The sequence below is a fragment of the Myotis daubentonii genome, chromosome 15 (assembly GCF_963259705.1).
Source record: "Myotis daubentonii chromosome 15, mMyoDau2.1, whole genome shotgun sequence".
In the NCBI taxonomy this organism is placed as follows: Eukaryota; Metazoa; Chordata; class Mammalia; order Chiroptera; family Vespertilionidae; genus Myotis; species Myotis daubentonii.
In genome coordinates, this window is record NC_081854.1 from 45,890,249 (window position 1) to 45,911,424 (window position 21,176).

Below are 21,176 nucleotides of genomic sequence, written 5' to 3' on the forward strand. Positions count from 1 at the left end.
TGCCCTTAGCTTGGGCCCCCAGGGTGAGGGGCTCCTCACCAGCCCCAGTCAGAGGAAAACTCAGGCAGAATTCAAGGAGACTGTTGACCTGTCATCGTTTATTATTTCAGCACTGTAACTGAGGAGCCTGAATTGCTGGCTCTTCCCTTTGTATTGTGTAAGGAGCACTGTACTCCTATAAAAGGTTTTAAAATACAAAATGTACAAGAAAACACAATCCCGAGTGCTGTAAACTGAACATCATCCATTTTATAAAATACAAGGTTTCAACTTGAGCCCATCTGAGCCTTAAAGGTGACCATCTGTTCTGAGTATCAAAAACAGCTTCACAGCCAGGCCCAGCAGAGTTCTGATGATAGTGACTAGCCCTGGGCAGCAGTGGGCTGCACCCCAGGCAGCAGCACCACACGTGATCCTGGAGACAGCTGTTCCTTTTAAAGCTGTTTTCAGCCATGTTTCTCTGTGCGTCTCTAATAAGCAGAAGGCTGCTCATCCCATTCTTTAATCCAAGATCTCACACCGGCTGGAGGGGGTAGGAGTAGGTGCTAGCACATGCCCAGCTGCTCAGTGCTGCTAACTAGAACCCAAATTGCATAGTCCAATGGATGTGTGCTTTAATACCACTATGTTGCACAAAAATGTCTTTATCTACAAAGCCAAAAAATATTGACTCTTACACCAAAGCTTTTACAAAGCTGATACAAAACTGCTTACATAGTATACAAAGCTCTATTTTAAAATTCAACTTTTATTTTAAATAGGAAAGCATTTCTAGTGCTACAGGCATCAAGGTATTTAAAAGGCATCAAAATTTGGTGCATAGCAACTCTGGATCATAGAGGCTTTTATTCTTGAGGACAACAAAGCAACCCCCAATGGATCCTGCAAAGAGAACTTTTGTAAGAAACCCATGTGAGGCAGCTATACCAGGGACAAAAGGGTGGAGGCAAGTCTGACCAGCTCTGTGGAACTCCATCTTATTGGCCAGCGCCCAACAGCCTCCGAAGGAAGCTGTGGGCTTCCAACCATAGCCCTGATATATCTCACTACACTACATTTTCAAAGAAAATATGAAAACACCCAGCTCCAAGAGGACCAGAGTGATTTGCTGAAGGACAGACATTTTTTCTTAACTAGTTTTAAGGGAAAAATCTAAAACATGGTTTAAAGAGAGAAAAAACAAACACTTCCTCATCATGGGTCAGTAGCCCCTGCCTGGGTGACTACAGGTGGTAGGCATCCTCTGCCCAGGACTCACTTGGTCTCAGTAGAGAATCCTGGCATCCAGGACCCACAATCCCCTGGAATAACATCAGACCTTTAACCAGCCTAGCACACGGTCTCATATGTAGGCACTCAACAATTTTGCTTTATAAATAAAGTACATAATTTCACATGAAAACATACTACAAGCTTCAGGAGCTTTGAAATGGCCCAGGCCTTGGACCAAGTAACTTATCCTATTAATGGGAGTGGTAAGGACGGGGCTTGAAGAAAGCACCCAAGTTGGGCACTCCTTTGGTAGACAGCAGGCTGGAGCTTCTTGCTGGCCCCTGTCTTGAGTGCCAGCTTCACCTGCAGCAGCACCAGGGCATCTTTGGTCTGGAGGGTCAGGTTTATGATGCTACCTCATTTTTTTATTTGGCTCAAAGCCTTTTTGGGAAAAGGCTGGTTTTTAGGCCATGCAGATGGAACAGGGTAGGCCAGAATCTTTTTAGGCTGTAAACAGAATGAGGGATAAGCCTTCCGTGCCAGTGTGAATCTTAAAAGCTTCCCATCTGGAGTCTTGTGCTTTCTCTGATCTTGCTCTGAAGCATTGCTCATTTGTGCTTAGTTCCTGACACAACCTGGCCCCTGGAGATGAGTTAGAACCAGCAAAATTGCCTAAACCATCATGAGACTGGCTTCAAAGGTTAAAGAGCAGCCAAAGGCTAATGCTCCCGCTTACAAAAGGACACAAAAAGGAAGAGCACTTGTTTGTAGGATGGCAGGAACTTAAAGCTATGAAGCTAAAACCTCACCTTTCACAGTCACCTCATAAGTAGCTATCTTACCCAAGGCCCTGAGGGAAAAAAAGCAATTTCAACATGAAGTCAGAATGGAGAGACTGCAGGAATATCTAGAAAGTTACAAAAAGGCTATGCTCTGGAATGTCATTTAATATTCCAACACTTCAATGATTGGAATGGTCTCTTCTCATTTTATCTAACAGTTTACTTTTGAAGAGGGATGAGCTACATTTGGCTTTATTTCCTATGAATCTATAAAGGCTTCAGGACACATGCTGAATTTCTGAGGCATAGGTGTGGGCTTGGACAATTTTTTTCTTTTATGTTTGCCTCTGGAAGGTTTTATCAAAAGTTCCTATTTTAAAAATACCATTAAAGCTAAAAGGTCCTTCAAATGACCACAAAGCAGTTCAAATCACTAATTCTAGCTAAGCAATGAGGTCATCTGCAAAAGCAGCACCTCTGAAATGAAGAGCCTGCTGCATTCACACTCAAAGCACCCATCATATAAAAGTATCCTATTCAAAAATAAAAAGCAAAGCTCATTTCCCCAAGCTCAAACAGCCTCTGCTGTTCCTGATCTTTTACAAAATCTACCCAAGTCCTGAGGTGGAGGACTGCTGCTTTCCCCAGTGATCCCAACTCCTGGCGCCAGTCCTGAAGGCCGCAGAGTTGGAAACCCAAGGTCCAAGGAGAGAAACATGCTGAGAAGTATATGGTGGTGGTGGATGCAAGGTTGCAGCGAGCACTGTCAGAGCTCATCAGATCTTCCTAAATCCAAGGAATCGGGACCAGGGAGGGGAGCCTGCCTGCTCACCCCTGTTCCTTGGGAAACAGAAATCTGAGACATGTCTCTCCCAATTATCTCGTTCACTGAAAAACAAAAGGGAGAGTAATTAGTGACCTCTGAGTGACTGATCATGATGCTCAATGCCAATCTCTATTTCAAAGCCATTTTTCCTCTTGCCATGGCTTTCTATGAAGGTAAAGACAGTGCTTGAAACCTGCTCCTGAGCTAAATGGAAATATTCTATAAACTGTTTCAGATCCCTCATTCTCCCTTTCATTTCAGTTGGGTTGAGAAGGTGGGATGGCTGAGAAGAACAGAGAAATGTGCTTACACTCACTCAGCTCATGCTCTAGAGCAGTGGTTCTCAACCTTCCTAATGCCACGACCCTTTAATACAGTTCCTCATGTGGTGACCCCCAACCATAAAATTATTTTCGTTGCTACTTCATAACTGAAATTTTGCTACTGTTATGAATCATAATGAAAATATCTGATATGCAGGATGTATTTTCATTGTTACAAATTGAACATAATTAAAGCATAGTGATTAATCACAAAAACAATATGTAATTATATATGTTTTCCGATGGTCTTAGGCGACCCCTGTGAAAGGGTCGTTCGACTGCCAAAGGGGTCGCGACCCACAGGTTGAGAACCGCTGCTCTAGAGCAAAGGATAGGATACTTTTCATAAATGTGTCACTTTAACCTAACTTTTCCTTAATTTGCATCCCTTTAGGAGAGTTTTCCTTTTTTGATCTTGCAGTGCACCTCATATATAAAGTGAATGAAATGAACGCTTTGTTGAGAGTAAACCACTGGGATTTGGAGGTTATTTTGTTACCCTATGTTTATGAAAGCATCCTTTATCATGTGGGGGCATTTGTATTGTTTCTGATGCTTTCTGATCGCAGGCTCTTGGTTTTCTGTTGTTTTCCATGACTGGGAACACAGTGCTCTATGAGGTCTAGTGCAAAGAATTTCAATCTTAAGGAACCAACATAGAAGAAAACACCCCAATTAAGAAACTAGTTCTCTTGCCATGAGAACTCTGATTTGAAATGAAAATTCTTTGCGTTATCAACTAAAGATTCTATTCCCAGGCATATAATAAAAGAACTAAAAAATATCCACATAAAAACTTGTACCCAAATGTTCATATTAGCATTATACATGACAGCCCCAATGTAAACAACCCAAATGTCTACAAAATGATGAACAGATAAACAAAATGTGGCCTATCTATACAACAGAATATTATCTATAATAATAAAAGCATAATATGCTAGTTAGACTGGACAACCTCTGGACGAAGCCAGGGCTGCGAGGGAAGCCCAGGTCCTGGGTGCCAGAGGAAAGCTGGTGTCGACAGCCAGGGGAAGGAAGGCTACTCTTATATGAATTTCGTGCATCAGGCCTCTAGTCTATATAATAAAAGCCTAAGCGATCATTACGGCAGAATGACCAGAACGACTTGTCGCAATGATGTGCACTGACCACCAGGGGGCAGATGCTCGACACAGGAGCTGCCCCCTGGTGGTCAGTGCGCTCCCACAGGGGGAGTGCTGCTTAGCCAGAAGCTGGGCTCACCGCTGGAGAGCATAGCAGCGGTGGCAGGAGCCTCTTCCGCCTCCACGCAGCACTAAGGAGCAGCAAGCCGAGCGATAAGCAGTGTGCAGGCAGGCAGTAAGGAGTGAGGGCTTCCGGACATCCCCTAAGGGGTCTCGGACTGTGAGAGGGTGCAGGCTGGGCTGAGGGACAACCCCCTCCTACCCCCAGTGCATGAATTTCGTGCATCAGGCCTATAGTTCAGCCATAAAAAGGAATGAAATTCTAATACATGTTACAACATGGATGAAACTTAAAAACATGCTAAGTAAAAGAAGCCAGACACAAAGGCCATATATTGTTTGATTCCATTTGTATAAAATGGCCAGAACAGGCCAATCCATATAGACAGAAAATAGGCAGTTTCCAGGACTTGTGAGAGTAACTGCTAATGTATATGGAATCTCTTTTTGGAATAATGAAAATGTTCTAAAATTAGACAGTGGTAATGGTTGCATAACTATGTGAATATACCAAAAATCACTGAATTGCACACTTTCAAGGCTGTTATAAACAAAAATAGACCAAGATAAAAAAATTCTACACTTAGAGTTTGGTGTGGTTGTAGATCAAAGGAGACACAATCATTTTTAAAAAATCTTCAAGCATTAACATCTAATCTTTTTATAGTTTAGGTAGTTAAAAAAATTCTTCAAACTCATATTAATTATGGCTATAAGGAGAAGGGAACTAACACTCATTCCACAAATATTTATTGAACATCTACAGGTTAGACTTTATAATTGAAATTTTATATCTTATTTCAATTAATCTTCATAACATTTAAGATCACTACTACCCTACTTTATCAGTTAACTGAGTCTTTGACAGTTCACATAATTTTTTTTTTAAATATATTTTTATTGATTTTTTTACAGAGAGGAAGGGAGAGAGGTAGAGAGTCAGAAACATCGATGAGAGAGAAACATAGATCAGCTGCCTCCTGCACATCCCCCACAGGGGATGCGCCTGCAACCCAGGTACATGCCCTTGACCGGAATCGAACCTGGGACCCTTCAGTCCGCAGGCCGACGCTCTATCCACTGAGCCAAACCGGTTTCGGCTCACATAGTTTTTTTAGTAAATAAATGGTAGAGTCAGCTTTAAAATACCTGTCACTTTTTAGAGGCCAAAAGACTAAAGCAGGGAAATCATTTAGAAAAAGGAAATGCAAAGGACCTGTGACAAATGTGATGTTAGGGGAGGGAAAGTGGGTATAGTGTGGTGACGGTAGGAAGAGGGAGAGACGAAAGGACTGACTCACCACAACCACTGAGGTTTTGAATCTAAAAAGAATGGTGCTGTCACTATTGGAAATAAGCTGAGGAGGAATTTAGAGGAGGAATATGGACGGTGGTTAGGTAGGTTACGTCTGGAATTGGAAATTAGAACATCCAGCTGGAAAAATCCTGTGGGCAAAGGACTACAGTGAATGGTCAGAGCAAAGAGATTTAGGCATCTTCATGCTAGAAACCTGGAGAATGGGCTAAGTTTTATAGTTTCACCAAAGAGCAGAAGGCTTAAAATAACGAGTGGGAGTAGCATTGTACTCTGATAAGATAGGACCTGAGGAAGCACATATGTAAGCAGAAGAGTTGCCTAGAAATTAGCTTTGATTTGAATACGTGCTCTGCTACTAACTCCATGTGTGTCCTTGGACAAATTACTTCACTATCTAAGACTCCACTTCATTTTACAATTATGGTGTTAAACTAATGAAATTTCTTTCAAGTGTAGAAGTATATTTTTATGTAAATGACAAATTTTTAAATGGCAACACTTAGAAAGACAAAGAAATGAAGGATGAAGATTTGGTTTGATTGTGGTTAGTATTTAATGTAGAATAGTAAAGAAGTAGGAACTAGAAGCTAAAGGAATCTAATTACAAAAGTGATGATTACTCAGTGCTGGCAAGCTAGTAATCACTAATTGAGACCAGTTTTTGAAGGTATTGGTACAGACCTATGAGAGAGGGAGAGGATGCTTTTTAAGTAAATTTTCTAGACTAGGATTTATTGACTATCCATGGTGGTTTGCAAAGGATGGAATTAATCTAAACCTATTCCTCACTGTTAGAAATAACTAGCAGCTATGGAATGTAAGTTTCTATGTAAATGAAAAGTTACAAGGATGTTTTGCATGACAGGACATTTTCTCTTCAGTTTCCTCCTAAGTGTAATGGATATTTAAAACACACACACACAATACCCATATAGTATTTAGTGAGAATATAAAGGGGACATAAATAGACTAAAGCAGTCCTTGGCACCCCTGTTATTTCAAACTACATAATAAACTGTTTTCAGCCCTAGCCGGTTTGGCTCAGTGGATAGAGCATCAGCCTGCAGACTGAAGAGTTCGATTCTGGTCAAGGGGACATGCCCGGTTGCAGGTTCAATCCCCAGTAGGGGGAGTGCAGGAGGCAGCCGATCAATGATTCTGTCTCATCGTTGATGTTATTATCTCTCCCTCTCCCTTCCTCTCTGAAATCAATAAAAATATATTTTAAAAAGAAAAGGAACAGCGTTTTCAGTGTGGATTCTATGTGTGGATCTATGGGCTAGTACCACACAAAGAGGGAGCACAAGGATGGCCCATGATCTCTGTGCATGGCCTCTAACATTACTCATCATTTTAAATTATCAGTAGGCATCATGGTTTGTCTCTCAAATAGGTTGTGAGCTCCTGAAAGGCAAGGGCCTTATTACTGAGAAAACATTAATTTTTGATGACTGAATAAATAGATCCTAATTCGATACAATTACTTCGAAGTTATTTGGAGCGAGTGCACTGAAAGTTCATTAGGGCAGGAAGGGGACCAGTGAATGTGACTGAGACTAACACATGACATCTGATTTTGACTTTGAGAGTGTCTATTTTAGACAGGTCTCACAGCAGTGACAAAGAGCCAAACACAGAAGCAAGTACCCACCCAGGTCACATTCAAGTCACCTTTTCTTATCACTTAACAGTTCCAAAATTGTAATTTCAGAGATGATCCAGGCAGCCACGCAACACACCTTTTTCAATTCTTATCTCATTGTTCAAGTTTTAAAACTGCCAAGGGATTAAAAATGGTGCTTTCTCGTTACCAAAAACCACATGATGTATAGTTTTCCTGTGTTTTTATGAGGAAGTCAATGCTTCATTTTCTTGAGGATGAGTCTTTATCAAGCAATATCCACCCATTACCAAGTACACTGATCATAAGTATGAACCTGTCGTTTTCTGAAGTAGCCAAGTGGTGTCATTAAGCAAAAGCCTGATTGAAGCTGTGCTGTTTTGTGGTTTTTTGTTTTTTTAATATGCTTTTATTGCTTTTAGAGAGGAGTAAAGAGGGAGTGAGAGAGCATCCATGGGCTGCCCCTATCGATGGCACATGCCCTGACCCCAAATCGAACCAGTGACCTTTAGGTGTATGGGACAATGTTTTCTGCCTGGCACCTGGAAGGTTCTTGACAGGTTAGTTGAAGGCACCTGGAAGGTTCTTGACAGGTTAGGATTTTAAGACTACAATAAAGCCAAGATTTTCCACAAAGAAAGCATTCAAGCCAACTATACTCAGATATACTTAATACATATTAATATTGATATTAATCCTATCTAATAATAGACAAACATGGTAATTGACCATACCTTCACTATGCCCCCCCACTGGATAATCAGCAAGATATGCAAATTGACCAACAACAAAGATGGAGGTTAATTTGCATACATAGGCGCAAAGTGGTGGAAGTGGTGGAGCGAAGACAAGGCGGCTCCGGCCGGAGCGAAGGCCTGGGTCCCGGGTGCCGGAGGAAAACCAGTGCCGGCATCCAGGGGAAGGGAAGGCCTATTGCACGGATCTTTTTGTGCAACAGGCCTCTAGTATTAAAATATAATAACTAGTAGATTTAAGTTCCTGTAGGGTAGGGACCTACCTTGTCTATCTTTGTTCTCCACTGAATCTTTATGTACCACTTACCTAAAGTGCTGAATAAAATTACTTGCCAATTTAATCTTTAATATAATCCAGAGACTTGAAAAAAACCAAACAAAAATTATGCTCATTACAGGTGAATACTGAATATGAATTTTAGGACGGGGGTCAGAACTGTAACAAAGAAGTCCTTTCACTGTCCTCTAGCAGTAACTCAAGCTCAGTGTGGTATATAAGTCTACTGCTCTCCTTTGCCCCGTCTTTAGGCTGGGAGCTCTGGGTTATGCTCAGGTTACCACCTCAAGCTTCCTAAGATATCTTTCTTCTTTTTTTTTATTAATCCTCATCAGAGGATATTTTTCCATTGATTTTTAGAGAAAGTGGAAGGGAGAGTGAGAGACACACAGAGAAACATGGATGTGAGAGAGACACATGTATCGGCTGCCTCCACACATGCTCCCTGACCAAGGCCAGCAATTGAGCCTGCAACCAAGGTCTGTGCCCTCGACCAGAATCGAACCAGGGACCTTTCAGTTCATGGGCCAAGGCTTTATTCACTGAGCCAAACTGGTTAGGGCCTGAGACATCTTTCTAATGTGACTGACCAAAATTTGAATTTCAACTTAAGCAAGTCCAAATTATTATTGGTAAACAAATCTATGATGTAATTCATACTGTAAATCATTAAGAGTCTTGATAAATTCAATATGTAAGTTATTTCTTAAAAATACTGTTTGCAATTTCATTTTTCACTTCCTTTTGAATGTATTTGTGTATGAATTTATTGATCTACTTAAACTCTAGTCTACAAAGTATGTGAGGTGGCTTTATTTGCTTATTTATTTTTTTTACCAATTTAAGATTCTATATCAGCCGTGGGCAAACTACGGCCCGCGGGCCGGATTCGGCCCGTTTGAAATGAATAAAACTAAAAAAAAAAAAAAGACCGTACCCTTTTATGTAATGATGTTTACTTTGAATTTATATTAGTTCACACAAACACTCCATCCATGCTTTTGTTCCGGCCCTCCGGTCCAGTTTAAGAACCCTTTGTGGCCCTCGAGTCAAAAAGTTTGCCCACCCCGTTCTATATAATAAAAAGCTAATATGCAAATCGACCGAATGGTGGAATGACCAGTCGTTATAACGCACACTGACAACCAGGGGGCAGATGCTCAATGTAGGAGCTGCCCCCTGGTTGTCAGTGCGCTCCCACAGGGGGAGTGCTGCTTAGCCAGAAGCCAGGCTCATGGCTGGTGAGCACAGCGGTGGTTTCGGGAGTCTCTCCTGCCTCTGCGGCAGCACTAAGGATGTCCAACTGCTGGCTTAGGCCCACTCCCCTAAACCACCAGTTGGACATCCCCCAAGGGCTCCCGGACTGTGAGAGGGCACAGGCCAGGCTGAGGGAGCCCCCTCGCCCCCTGAGTACATGAATTTTGTGCACCAGGCCTCTAGTAAGAACATAAAGAGTTATTTATGCCCCTACTAAATTTTATCATTTCCTGCTTTAAAGAGTAGAGTGAATTAAAAGCCTAAAACAAAAGTCAACAACCCTCAACAGCCATACTAAGAGGTTATGTAGGTCACAGCATTTGGCCCACTTGTGGCAACCCCCATCCTCAACTCCTACTACCCCAACACCTGGATTGCTTGTGCCACCACAACAGAAGTAGAGCCATCAACAATATGTGCTGTAGGAAAAAACACCTTTTTTTATCCAAGAAATAAGCAGTCTACTGAACAGCTATTTCTACACACAAGAATGAGGTATTTCAGTAACATCAGACCTCTTATTAGAGCTATTTCCAATGATGAAGGATTTAGAGTTAGAGCTAACAAGTGTGGAATGGTATGAAGTCTCCCCACCAGGTGGAGAGGAGCAGGGAAACCCAGGCAGATGCTTTGTCATATACAGAAAAGTCCAAAGGTCTTTATAGCTAACAACTGAGCCTCTTGAACATTTTTGTAAAGGATTTTTCGATATAATTAGACTCCATTTTATATATTTCATCTTGAAGCTGCAATGAACATACAAAGTTTGGCAAATTTATCTTTTCTTTCCTTCCCTACACCATAAGATTAAAGGTATATTCATTCTCTGGTAAACAATTTTATGGAGACATTATATTTTATAAAATGAAGGCTATATGTAGGTGCGATAATTTTTTGAATTTCACTTGGAGAAATGAGAAATTTGGAAGTAAAGGGATAGAAATAATTTTAAATGGGTGAAAAATCTAGTATTACTTTTGGTTTACTACTCTATAGCACAGCTTTGCTAAGATTTACTTTTAGATTATTTGATAAGTTATAAAAACACTATCTAGCCCTAGCCAGTCTGGCTCAGTGGACAGAGCATTGGCTTGCAGACTCAAGGGTCCCAAGTTCGATTCCAATCAAGGGCACATACCCGGTTTGCCCCAGTAGGGGGCATGCAGGAGGCAGCCGAACAATGATTCTCTCTCATCATTTATGTTTTTTTCTCTCTCTCTTTCTCCGTCTCTCTGAAATCAATAAAAAAAATTTTTAATATATAAAACAAACAAAAACAAAAGAACACCATCTAAATACATGAAATACTTAATTCACTATTTATGGCATGAGCTGAAGAATTAATTTCCATTTATAAAAATCTGATGAATTTGCCTTCACAAGCTAAAGACAGAAAAAGTTCCTGAAAATTTAGAAGGTAACTGTTAACTGTCCTAGTTCATTCTTCTTTGGTAACTGAGTTTACCTAGTCTCATGGCCACTCAGCTACAGACTCCTTTCCCAGTTTTCCCTTTATAGCTAAGTATGGCCATGTGATTTGTTTTCTCCAATGAAATGTAAGTGAAAGTGATGTGTGCATCTTTCTCATCACTTGCTTGATACCCTCTCCTTCCCCACCCCTTACTTTGAGCTAAAACTCAAAGTGATGACTCTACTCTGACAATACCTAAGAAATGAAAGGAATCCCGATCTCTGAATTACCATGAGGTGTGAAAGAAACCTCCAACGTGGTTCAGTCACTGTATTTTGGGAATTCCATTATAGTAACCTAGCTTATATTATTATTTAATCTTTACCCTAGGATATGTTTTGCATTGATTTTAGAGAGAGAAAGGAGATGGAGAGGAGAAAGAGAGAGGGAGAGGAGAAGGAGAGGGAGAGAGAGAGAAAGAAAGAGAAACATCGATTAGTTGCCTCCCGAATATGCCCCAACCAGGGATTGAACCGGCCACATTTTGGTGTACTAGACAGTGCTCCAACCAACTGAGCCACACCAGCCAGGGCCTAGCCTGTATTATTATCTTTTAAGCCAACTTTAAAAATACACACACACACACACACACACACACATATATTTTTTTACTGACTTCAGAGAGGGAGAAGGATATGGAGACAGAAACATCAATGATTTCATTGATCAGTTTACCTCCTGCACGCCTCCTATTGGGGATTGAGCCCAAAACAGGAGTTGAACCGTGACCTCTTGGTTTATAGGTCAGTGTTCAACGACTGCGCCACACTGGCCAGGCCCTAGGTTATATAATTGACGAAAACAAAACTCACCACCAAAAAGGTAACAAAGAAAGAATATTTATGTATTTTAAGCAAGAACCAAAATAACCAGTTTGAAGTCTATCATGCCAGCTTTTTAAGAGTTAAATTTTACCCTGAACCCTAGTCAGCCTCTAACCACAGAACAGACTGAAAATATTACGCACAATGATTGAAGATGTCCTTTACTTTTAATATTAGCTTTAATACTAGTAAAGAAAAATTATGACACTTTTCCCCACCATAACTGACTGAGGGGGTGATTAGTCCTGTTATTAGGGTCCTTTCTTTTTAAGAATCGTATGTGTGTGTTGCTATACTCAATGTCTTTCAGATCTTTCCTCTAGAAAAGGTTAATCTCCAGGTGAGTAAACAGTACACAGGTACCTGAAAGTATACTCAAGTATCAGCATGTACCCTTTTGTATCAGCAAAAACTGAAATACGAAAAAACCTCTAAAACTTTCTAATTTGGGTTAAGATATGAGATTAGAATTTTAGGATTAACAGAAGATTCTGTTATTTCTCTCTTTTTTCACATTGTATATTTTCTCTGTATAGTCTTGTCCATTTCTATATACTGTTGACTCCCACATTTATTACCTCTAGGGGCCAAACCCGCGTTCCGGAGCCATAAATCCTAAATCCACATGACTCATTTCACCACCTGTGTTATGGATCCCATATGTTTCTTTCAACACCTTGCTCCATCAATTTTCTTTACTCTTCCATTTCTTTAATCAATCTACCCACCTCCCCTCCTGGATCCTTCTCATTGTTGCTTAAATATGGGTAAGCCTACTTCAAACAAGTAAGAAAGCAAACGAAAACCCTAGACTCCACATTACCCTCTATATCTAATTTTTTCCTTTCAAGCTTAACACATTGTTTGCGGGTAGTTTTTATTGCGCGCTAACAGGTGGCGCGGGCCATTTTTGCTAATTTTTTTCGCAAATGGCAACGTTCAGTAAAATTACGGTAACTTTAGTTTACGTATTTATACATTACCCGCATTCTACCGCTAGTCTATAAAAAACGTATTAATACGTGTCCCGCGCTCTACTACACTGGTAGAATGTATAAATACTCAAAACGTGTAAACACGTTTCCCGCATACAATGTGTTAATATCTTAAAGGAGTTATCTATACTGCCTGCTGTTTCTATGTTCTTACCTCCTGTTCATGCCTTAGTCACTCATTAATCTCTTTACCCCACATAAACACTTACCAAGATCATTGCTTCACACACAGGAAGAGCAATGGGGTAAACATGGGAAAAAATAAGTTTTAATCTTGGTTCGGCTGTGATGTAACTAGGGCAATTAATCTTTCTTCAACTGATTTTCTGAACCATAAGATGAGGAAATTAACTTAAATCCTTCTAGTTTATAACTCCTCTGGTTTTACAGATACGCAGGAATTTAGTTGCCACTTTTATTCCTTTCATAATTAGAGACAAGAATGGTGTGAGACCACGGTATGCCCTGCTTCTAGAAATCAAGGTTTTGGTGCCCTGTTTGATATCTTAAATATAAAGATTTGGGGTAGTGAACATGATTTCTAAGCCCCTTTCCAAATCTAAATTGCCTAGGCCCCCTGCCTCACAAACACTGACTCCATTTCTGTGAAATCCTTCCAAATGGAGCCCGAAATGAACTACCAGGAGTGAAACATGGCCTATAGGGCAGGCGATCCAGGTTGCCTCTGATATATATAATTTCCTGCTTTATTTCCATTCCATTGTGCCGCCCATCAAAAAAGAATACTTGACCAGAAATGAGTAGGCTTATACACCTGATTAGCAATCCAATTTACTCAGTACCCAACCACTGAATTCATATAGATGAGCTTCTCTTTCTGCTTTGGTTTAATAGATCCAGTTAAACACTTGCCTTTTATTTAAATCCAGACTAAAATTATAAGCATAAGTGTGAGAGCCAGAGTATGGTGAGATTTAAAAAGAAGAGTCTTATAGTGCCAAAGATAATGAGTGGGCCTATCAAGAAGGTGCCCACATATACCCCCTCCTTTGTAACACATGCAAATCCAGCCACAGCATGCAAATACCAGACTTGGGCACAAAAACAATGACACATTTCAAACAACACTCACCCTCTAGATTCTCCAGAAAGGAACTGGACATGAGAGCTCATTGTGGTTAGGCCATTTCTCTGCTGAACCTGATGGCTGGTGTTCCAAGTCAGATATAAACTGGTCTGTGTCAAAGAAGACAATATCACTACTGAATGGAACAAACCAGAGGGTAACTTAATCTACTACATGCCCAGGCTGCTTTTCTTCTATAAGCAAGAGGAATTTAATTGTCCTTTATCTGTCAATTACTGCACAAAATGACTCCCCACATTTTACAAAATAATACAAATATTGGAGTCCAGAAACTTTAGGAGGTAATAACTGATTTATTTTCTAAAATTAAAAGTGCAGCCCTAGCTGGTTTGGCTCAGTGGATAGAGCGTCGGCCTGTGGACTGAGGGGTCCCGGGTTCAATTCCCGTCAAGGGTACATGCCCGTGTTGCGGACTCAATTCCCAGTAGGGGGCATGCAGGAGGCAGCCAATCGATGATTCTGTCTCATCATTGATGTTTTATCTCTCCCTCTCCTTTCCTCCTCTCTGAAATCAATAAAAAAATATATATATATTTTTTAAAAAGTGCCCTAACCGGTTTGGCTCAGTGGATAGAGCATCGGCCTTCGGACTGAAGGGTCCCAGGTTCGATTCCAGTCAAGGGCATGTACCTTGGTTGCGGGCACATCCCCAGTAGGGAGTGTGCAGGAAGCAGCTGATCAATGTTTCTCTCTCATCGATGTTTCTAACTCTCTATCCCTCTCCCTTCCTCTTTGTAAAAAAAAATCAATAAAATATATTTTTTAAAAAAAGTGCAAGCCCTGGCCAGTAGCCCAGTTTGTTAGAGCATCATCCTGATGTGCTAAGGTTGCGGGATTTGATTGCAGGTTGAGGGCACATACAAGAATCAACCAATGAATGCATAAATGAGTGGAACAACAATTCAATGTTTCTCTCTCTCAAATCAATAAAAATTTTAAAAAAATAAAAGTGCAACAATTTGAAAAGTTATAATGATGGTTTTCAGTGATTTAAGAGATAGATTTAGTTTTAAATAAACTAGTTTTTATTAGATTAGCTCTATTTGTAGTTTCCAAATACTCATCTATGGCTACATCAGAATTATCTGGGCACTTAATAAAAATCTAAATTCCTGGGCTCTACTTCAGACCACAGAATCAAAATATCTAAGGGTGGCCTGGCCAGTGTGGCTCAGTGTTTGAACATGGACCCAAGAACAAGAAGGTCACCAGTTTGATTCATGGTCAGGGCACATGCCCAGGTTGCAGACTCAATCCTCAGTGGGGGACATGCAGGAGGTAGCCGACTGATGTTTCTCTCTCATCTCATCGATGTTTCTTTCTATCCCTATCTAAAAATCAATAAAAACATATTTTTAAAAATGTCTAAGGGTAGCCCTGGCTGGTGTTGCTCAGTGGTTAGAACCTTGGCCTGCACACCCAAGGGTTGAGGGTTCGAGTCCGCTTAAGGGCATGTACCTGGGTTGCAGGTCCCATCTCTAGCCCTGGTTGGGGAGCAGGCAGAGGCAACCAATCGAGATGTCTCTGTCACATCCATGTTTCTCTTTCTCCCTTCCGTCCCTCCCTCCCCTCCACTCTCTAAAATTCAATGGAAAAATATCCTCGGGTGAGGATTTTTAAAAAATGCCTACGGGTAGGAGCTCAGAAAAACTATATGCACATGAAAAGTTGGGGGGTGGGGTGGTCACAGAGGAATTTTTTTTATTTTTTATTGATTTTTTACAGAGAGGAAGGGAGAGAGATAGTCAGAAACATCGATGAGAGAGAAACATTGATCAGCCGCCTCCTGCACATCCCCCACTGGGGATGTGCCCGCAACCCAGGTACGTGCCCTTGACCGGAATCAAACCTGGGACCTTTCAGTCCACAGGCCGACGCTCTATCCACTGAGCCAAACCGGTTTCGGCCAGAGGAATATTTTTAAACTAAAGTTCACATCCATTAGCGCAGTGGTTCTCAACCTTCTGGCCCTTTAGATACAGTTCCTCATGTTGTGACCCAACCATAAAATTATTTTCATTGTTACTTCATAACTGTAATGTTGCTACTGTTATGAATTGTAATGTAAATATCTGATATGCAGGATGGTCTTAGGTGACCCCTGTGAAAGGATCGTTCGACCGCCAAAGGGGTCGCGACCCACAGGTTGAGAACCGCTGCATTAGCAGGTTATGAAATCCATTCAGCAAACTAAAATCAGTGTTTTAAAAAGAGAACAAAGTAGAAGATAGCAGTCTGCATTTTGTAAAAATAAAGATTAAGAATTGGTTTTTGAGCCCTAGCTGGTTTCGCTCAGTGGATAGAGTATTGGCCTGCAGACTGAATGGTCCCAGGTTCGATTCCAGTCAAGGGCACATGCCTGGGTTGCGGGCTTGATCCTCAGCAGGGGGTGTGTAGGAGGCAGCCAATCAATGATTTTCTCCCATCATTGATGTTTCCCTCTCTCTCTCTCTCCCTTTCTCTTTGAAATCAATAAAAATATATTTTTTAAAAAAGAATTGCTTTTTGAGTCTTTTATATTATTTATATATGTTTTTGTTATATACTATGTCATGCTATAAAGCTTCTTATCATGGGAAGCTGTGATAAATGTTTGAAAATCATTATACACAAGAAGAGTTACTATTGGTCAGTTTTGTCTGGATAGTGGCTGACACAATAAATGCCCAGTTAGAATCCAAAGTAAAATGAGGCAAAGCCTCCTCCTTTGGCCTATAAGAAAATAGTTTTGGCCTTTGCAGTACAACTTCAAACAAAAGGACCTAACTATGAATTCTAGAACGCTTTTTTCATCTTGGAAGAGAAGATGAAAACAGTAATTAATACTCTTGTCTTAAGCAGATAAAGAAGGGAAAACAAGGGAGGAGCCAATCTGTGCAAAATGCAGCCTCACTAAAGGGATAACCCCCCCCCCCCAAAAAAAAAAACAGAAATCTGTGGTGCTTAGGCAAAATTTTTCTGCCTTAAGCTTTTTTAATACTGAATTTGAGTTCACTCACCTAGTCTTCGATTCCAGTATGTACAAAGGATTTTTATTATCAATCTCCTTTCTGACAGTGCCCAATCTCCACAACTGAATTCTCCAAAACAGACTTGAAGCTGTTATAGAAGACTGGATTCCAAGTAAAACGGCGCATAAGTTAAAAGAAAGAAACCCAGGAAGAAAGCTAAGAGGCCAAAAGATACTGAGGGCTTTTGTGAGTTGGCTAAAGCAATAGTCATTTCAGACTGTGCTTATGGAAACTTGCAGTCCTTGAGACATCTTTCTAGTTCCTTGAACCACTACTGACAGCTCGAAAAACTATCTAATTCATTATTTCCTATCACAAAAACTTTGACCAAACATCTAAAGAAGAATTAACACTAATCCATCTTAAACTCTCCCAAAAGATTGAGGAGGAAGGAATACTTCCTTAACTCATTCTAAGGCCAGCAATGCCCTCATATCAAAGCCAGACAAAAACACTTCAAGAAAAATCCTCTATGAATTTTGCTACAAAATAGTAGCAAACTGAATCCTGCCGCATATTAAAATAATTATACATCATTACCAAGTGAGATTTATTCCCAAAATGCAAGGATGGTTCCTCAAATGAAAATCAATTACTGCCCTGGCCAGTGTGGCTCAGCTGGTTGGGCATCTTCCTGTGCACCAAAAGGTTGCCAGTTTGATTCCCAGTCAGGGCACATGACCAAGTTGTGGGCTCAATCCCCTATAGGGAGCGTGCAGGAGGCAGCCAATCTATGTTTCTCTCTCATCAATTTCTTCTCTTTCTCCCTTCCTCTCTTTCTAAAAAAAAAAAATCAATAAAAAACATATCGAAATCAATTACTAGGATGGAAGGTAAAAAAACACATGTTCATCTCAATTGATACAGAAGCACCTGACAAATTTCAAAGTCCTTTAACAAAACAAAACAAAAAAAATCACCCCACAAATTAGGAACAGAAGGGAATTTCCTCAAAATGGTAAGGCCATATATGAAAAACTCTCAGACAACATTATACTCAATTGTGAAAGTCTGAAACCTTTTACCTTAAGATAAAAGACATGACAAAGACATCCACTTTTGCCACTTCTATTCAACAGAGTATTGGAAGTTCTAGCCAGAGCAATTAGGTTAAAGAAATAAAAGGCATCCAAATGAGAAAGAGGTAAAATGATCTCTATTCACAAATGACATGATATTATACATAGAAAGCTCCAAAGAATCCACATACAAAAAATGTTAGCACTAATAAATTAAGCCAACAATTATAAGCTAAAATTAACACACAAAATTCAGTTGTATTCTATAGTCATTCAATGAACAATCCAAAAAAAGAAATTTAAAAATCAATTCCAATTACAATAGCATCAGAAAGAATAAAAGGAATTACCAAGGAGGTAAAACATCTGTACACTGAAAATGACACATTGCTAGCCCTAGCTGATTTGGCTCAGTGAATAGAGCATCGGCCTGCAGACCGAAGGGCCCCAGGTTGGATTCCGGTCCAGGACATGTATCTCAGGTATAGGCTCCTCCCCAGCCCAGGCCCTGTTTGGGGCACAAGCAGGAGGCAATCAATCAATGTGTTTCTCTCACATCGATATTTCTGTCTGTCTTTCCCTCTCTCTTCCACTCTCTAGGAATCACTGGAAAAATATCCTTGGAGTAAACTAACTAAATAAATAACAAATACAACTCAATCAAAAAACAGGCAAAAGATTTGACTAAACATTTCTTGAGAGAAGATATACTTACTGACCAATAACCTCATGTAAGGGTGCCAACATAGTCATTAAGGCAATGCAAATCAAAACCACAATGATATACCACTCACACCCATTTAGGATGGCTATTCTTGTTAAATCTTTAAAGGAAGTTATTTCATGTTACAGTACAAAAATATTTCCAAGATTCAATATAAAGAGAAAGCAAAATACATAATAGTATGTATATACGTAGTATGCTAGTAAACATACAGAAAAAATAAACAATTGCTATAAATACATAAAATAGCTCTGGAGTGACAGTCACGAAACTGGTAACTCCAATTGCCCATATAGAGGACAACTGGGTACCTAAGGAGAGAGACTTTTCACTATATATGTTTTGTTGTACCTTTAGTATTTTTAACATATGAATTCATGACTTTTTAAAATCCCCAATAAAATAAAATTTAAAAACTCCCATTCTACATAAAAATCACCTACAGATCTTTAAATACACAAGATGACTATAAGGGACTTAATTTGTTCCTTATTCTTGTAGATGTAAAACTAGAATGCCTGTAAAAATCACTCTCAACCCTTCCCTATCTTCCATCAGAATTAAAGAGTTTCCCATGTTTTCTCCTGTCCAGATAGACAGGCTAAAGGTTGGCTTTAGAAATGTAAAAGTAAGATATTTCAGATAAGATTTATTTAAACATATTTACCTAAGTTTTATCAAAAGCTACAATCACTGGCAAAATATAATCTTGTAATGCATAGTCAGAGAATTGCAACCAAACTACAAAAGCTGAACTGTGGCCTAAAATTATTTCTCATTTAAAATATTTCTGTCCCTGTGAATGGTCCATTTTCAAAAGGACTCAAAAACAGGATATGTGTTTATAGAGGTAAGATGATATAATCAATTATAGTTACTTCAGAAACCACTAAACACATGTGAGACAATCTAAATTTCAGACAGACCTGGATTCAAATGCCAGTCCCTGTGTTTGTTGCCATATAATACCAGAAAGTGCTTCAGCTCTCTGAGCTGCATCTCTAAAAATAAAGCTAATAAATTCACTTTTCACAGATAGCAGGAAAAAAAAACTAATGACTAGAAAAGTACCTAGCACAGTGCACAAAAATGTGTTTTATTATCAAGAAAGAGAAACCATCATTCATTAATTATTTTTAAATATACTTTTGAAGTGAACTTATTTTGAAGACTTTTGATATGCTGGTTATTTAGTGGGAGGCTCTCTTGGATTTTTCCCAGCAGTGAGTCTGAAAATTAAATTTTCTTATTATATGTCCAAGAATGTTCATGTCTAAGGTCTTGAATTCCCATAACGATGCATTCTGCATGAGATATGATTCAAAACCTACATGAACAGTACTTAAGGCACCTTTCTGCCTCTGGAATTACTTACCATAAATATGTGAGGATAGATGGTACATGCATGTTTCCCAGGAAGAGGACTCATGAGTTACCCAGAGTCCCATTTAAAGGAGAAAGTTCAGACCCAGCCGGTGTGGCTCCATGGGTGAGCATTGGCCCACGAACCAGGAGGTCATGGTTCAATTCCTAGTCAGGGCACATGCCCGGGTTATGGGCTAGATCCCCAGTAAGAGGCGTGTAGGAGGGAGCTGATTGATGATATTTCTCTCTCATCGATGTTTCTACCTCACTCTCACTCTCCATTCTGCTCTCTGAAATCAATACAAATATATTTTTTTAAAAAGGAGAAAGTTCAGTATTATCTACCTCCCTTCAGCCCAGGGCCCCTAACTGACTAATTATAATACCTCATTTGTCCCCCCGCCCCCATTATAATACCTCATTTGTGACATACTCTTACCATTGACTATGCATGCATTTCTTTTATTTATTTAAATACAATAAACACCAGTGAAATGATTATCCAACACGTGAAGAAAGAGATCGTTGATAATAGTTACTTCTCTGCTCTTCCATACCAGCCTCCTGCTCTCCCCCCTCCCGCACAGATAACCACCTGAATCTTGTGTTGAACATGCCCTTGCTACTTGAAAGCAGGCTCTTCTTCTTGTCACCTATATACAGAACTGCAACAGCTGAGGTCACATCTAGAGTCCCTGTTTACAGTCAAATTAGCAATTGCCCTACATTCAGGATCAGTGTGTTATTGCACAGAGCCTGCAAGTGGCAGTGTCAGTTTTCACCACAGCAGCAGGCCAGGCTATATTTAACATGTACCCTCTTTGCTGAAGAGCTGCAGCTGCGGCTCTATTAGTTTGTGAACAAAGGAAGACAAGTGGGAACTGAGGGGCTCTAATGGAAAGTTGTAACTGGACTCAGCTCAATCATAAATTAACCAGGCCTGTATTTAAAGGTCTGTCTTAACAATACTATAATCTTAATTAAAATGCTAAAAAATACAACTGTGACAATGCCTCTATTTCTGTACTGTTTTAATATTTATCATTTGACCCCAAAATGGGG

General features: G+C 40.0%; 1 protein-coding gene across 4 annotated transcripts in view; it reads right to left on the bottom strand.

Annotated features, from left to right (window-relative positions):
- Positions 1-78: 78 nt before the first annotated feature.
- The window catches only part of NFATC3 (nuclear factor of activated T cells 3), a 100,230-nt gene continuing 79,132 nt past the window's right edge, over positions 79-21,176 (bottom strand). For 2 of the 4 annotated variants that reach the window (XM_059667666.1, XM_059667664.1), the window contains one exon: positions 79-2,882. In XM_059667666.1, the coding sequence (XP_059523649.1) occupies positions 2,761-2,882 (122 nt within the window). In that variant the 3' untranslated portion in view covers positions 79-2,760. Of the gene's footprint in view, positions 2,883-13,976; positions 14,111-21,176 lie in introns of those variants that run through there. The other 2 variants (XM_059667665.1, XM_059667668.1) reach the window with 2 other exon arrangements.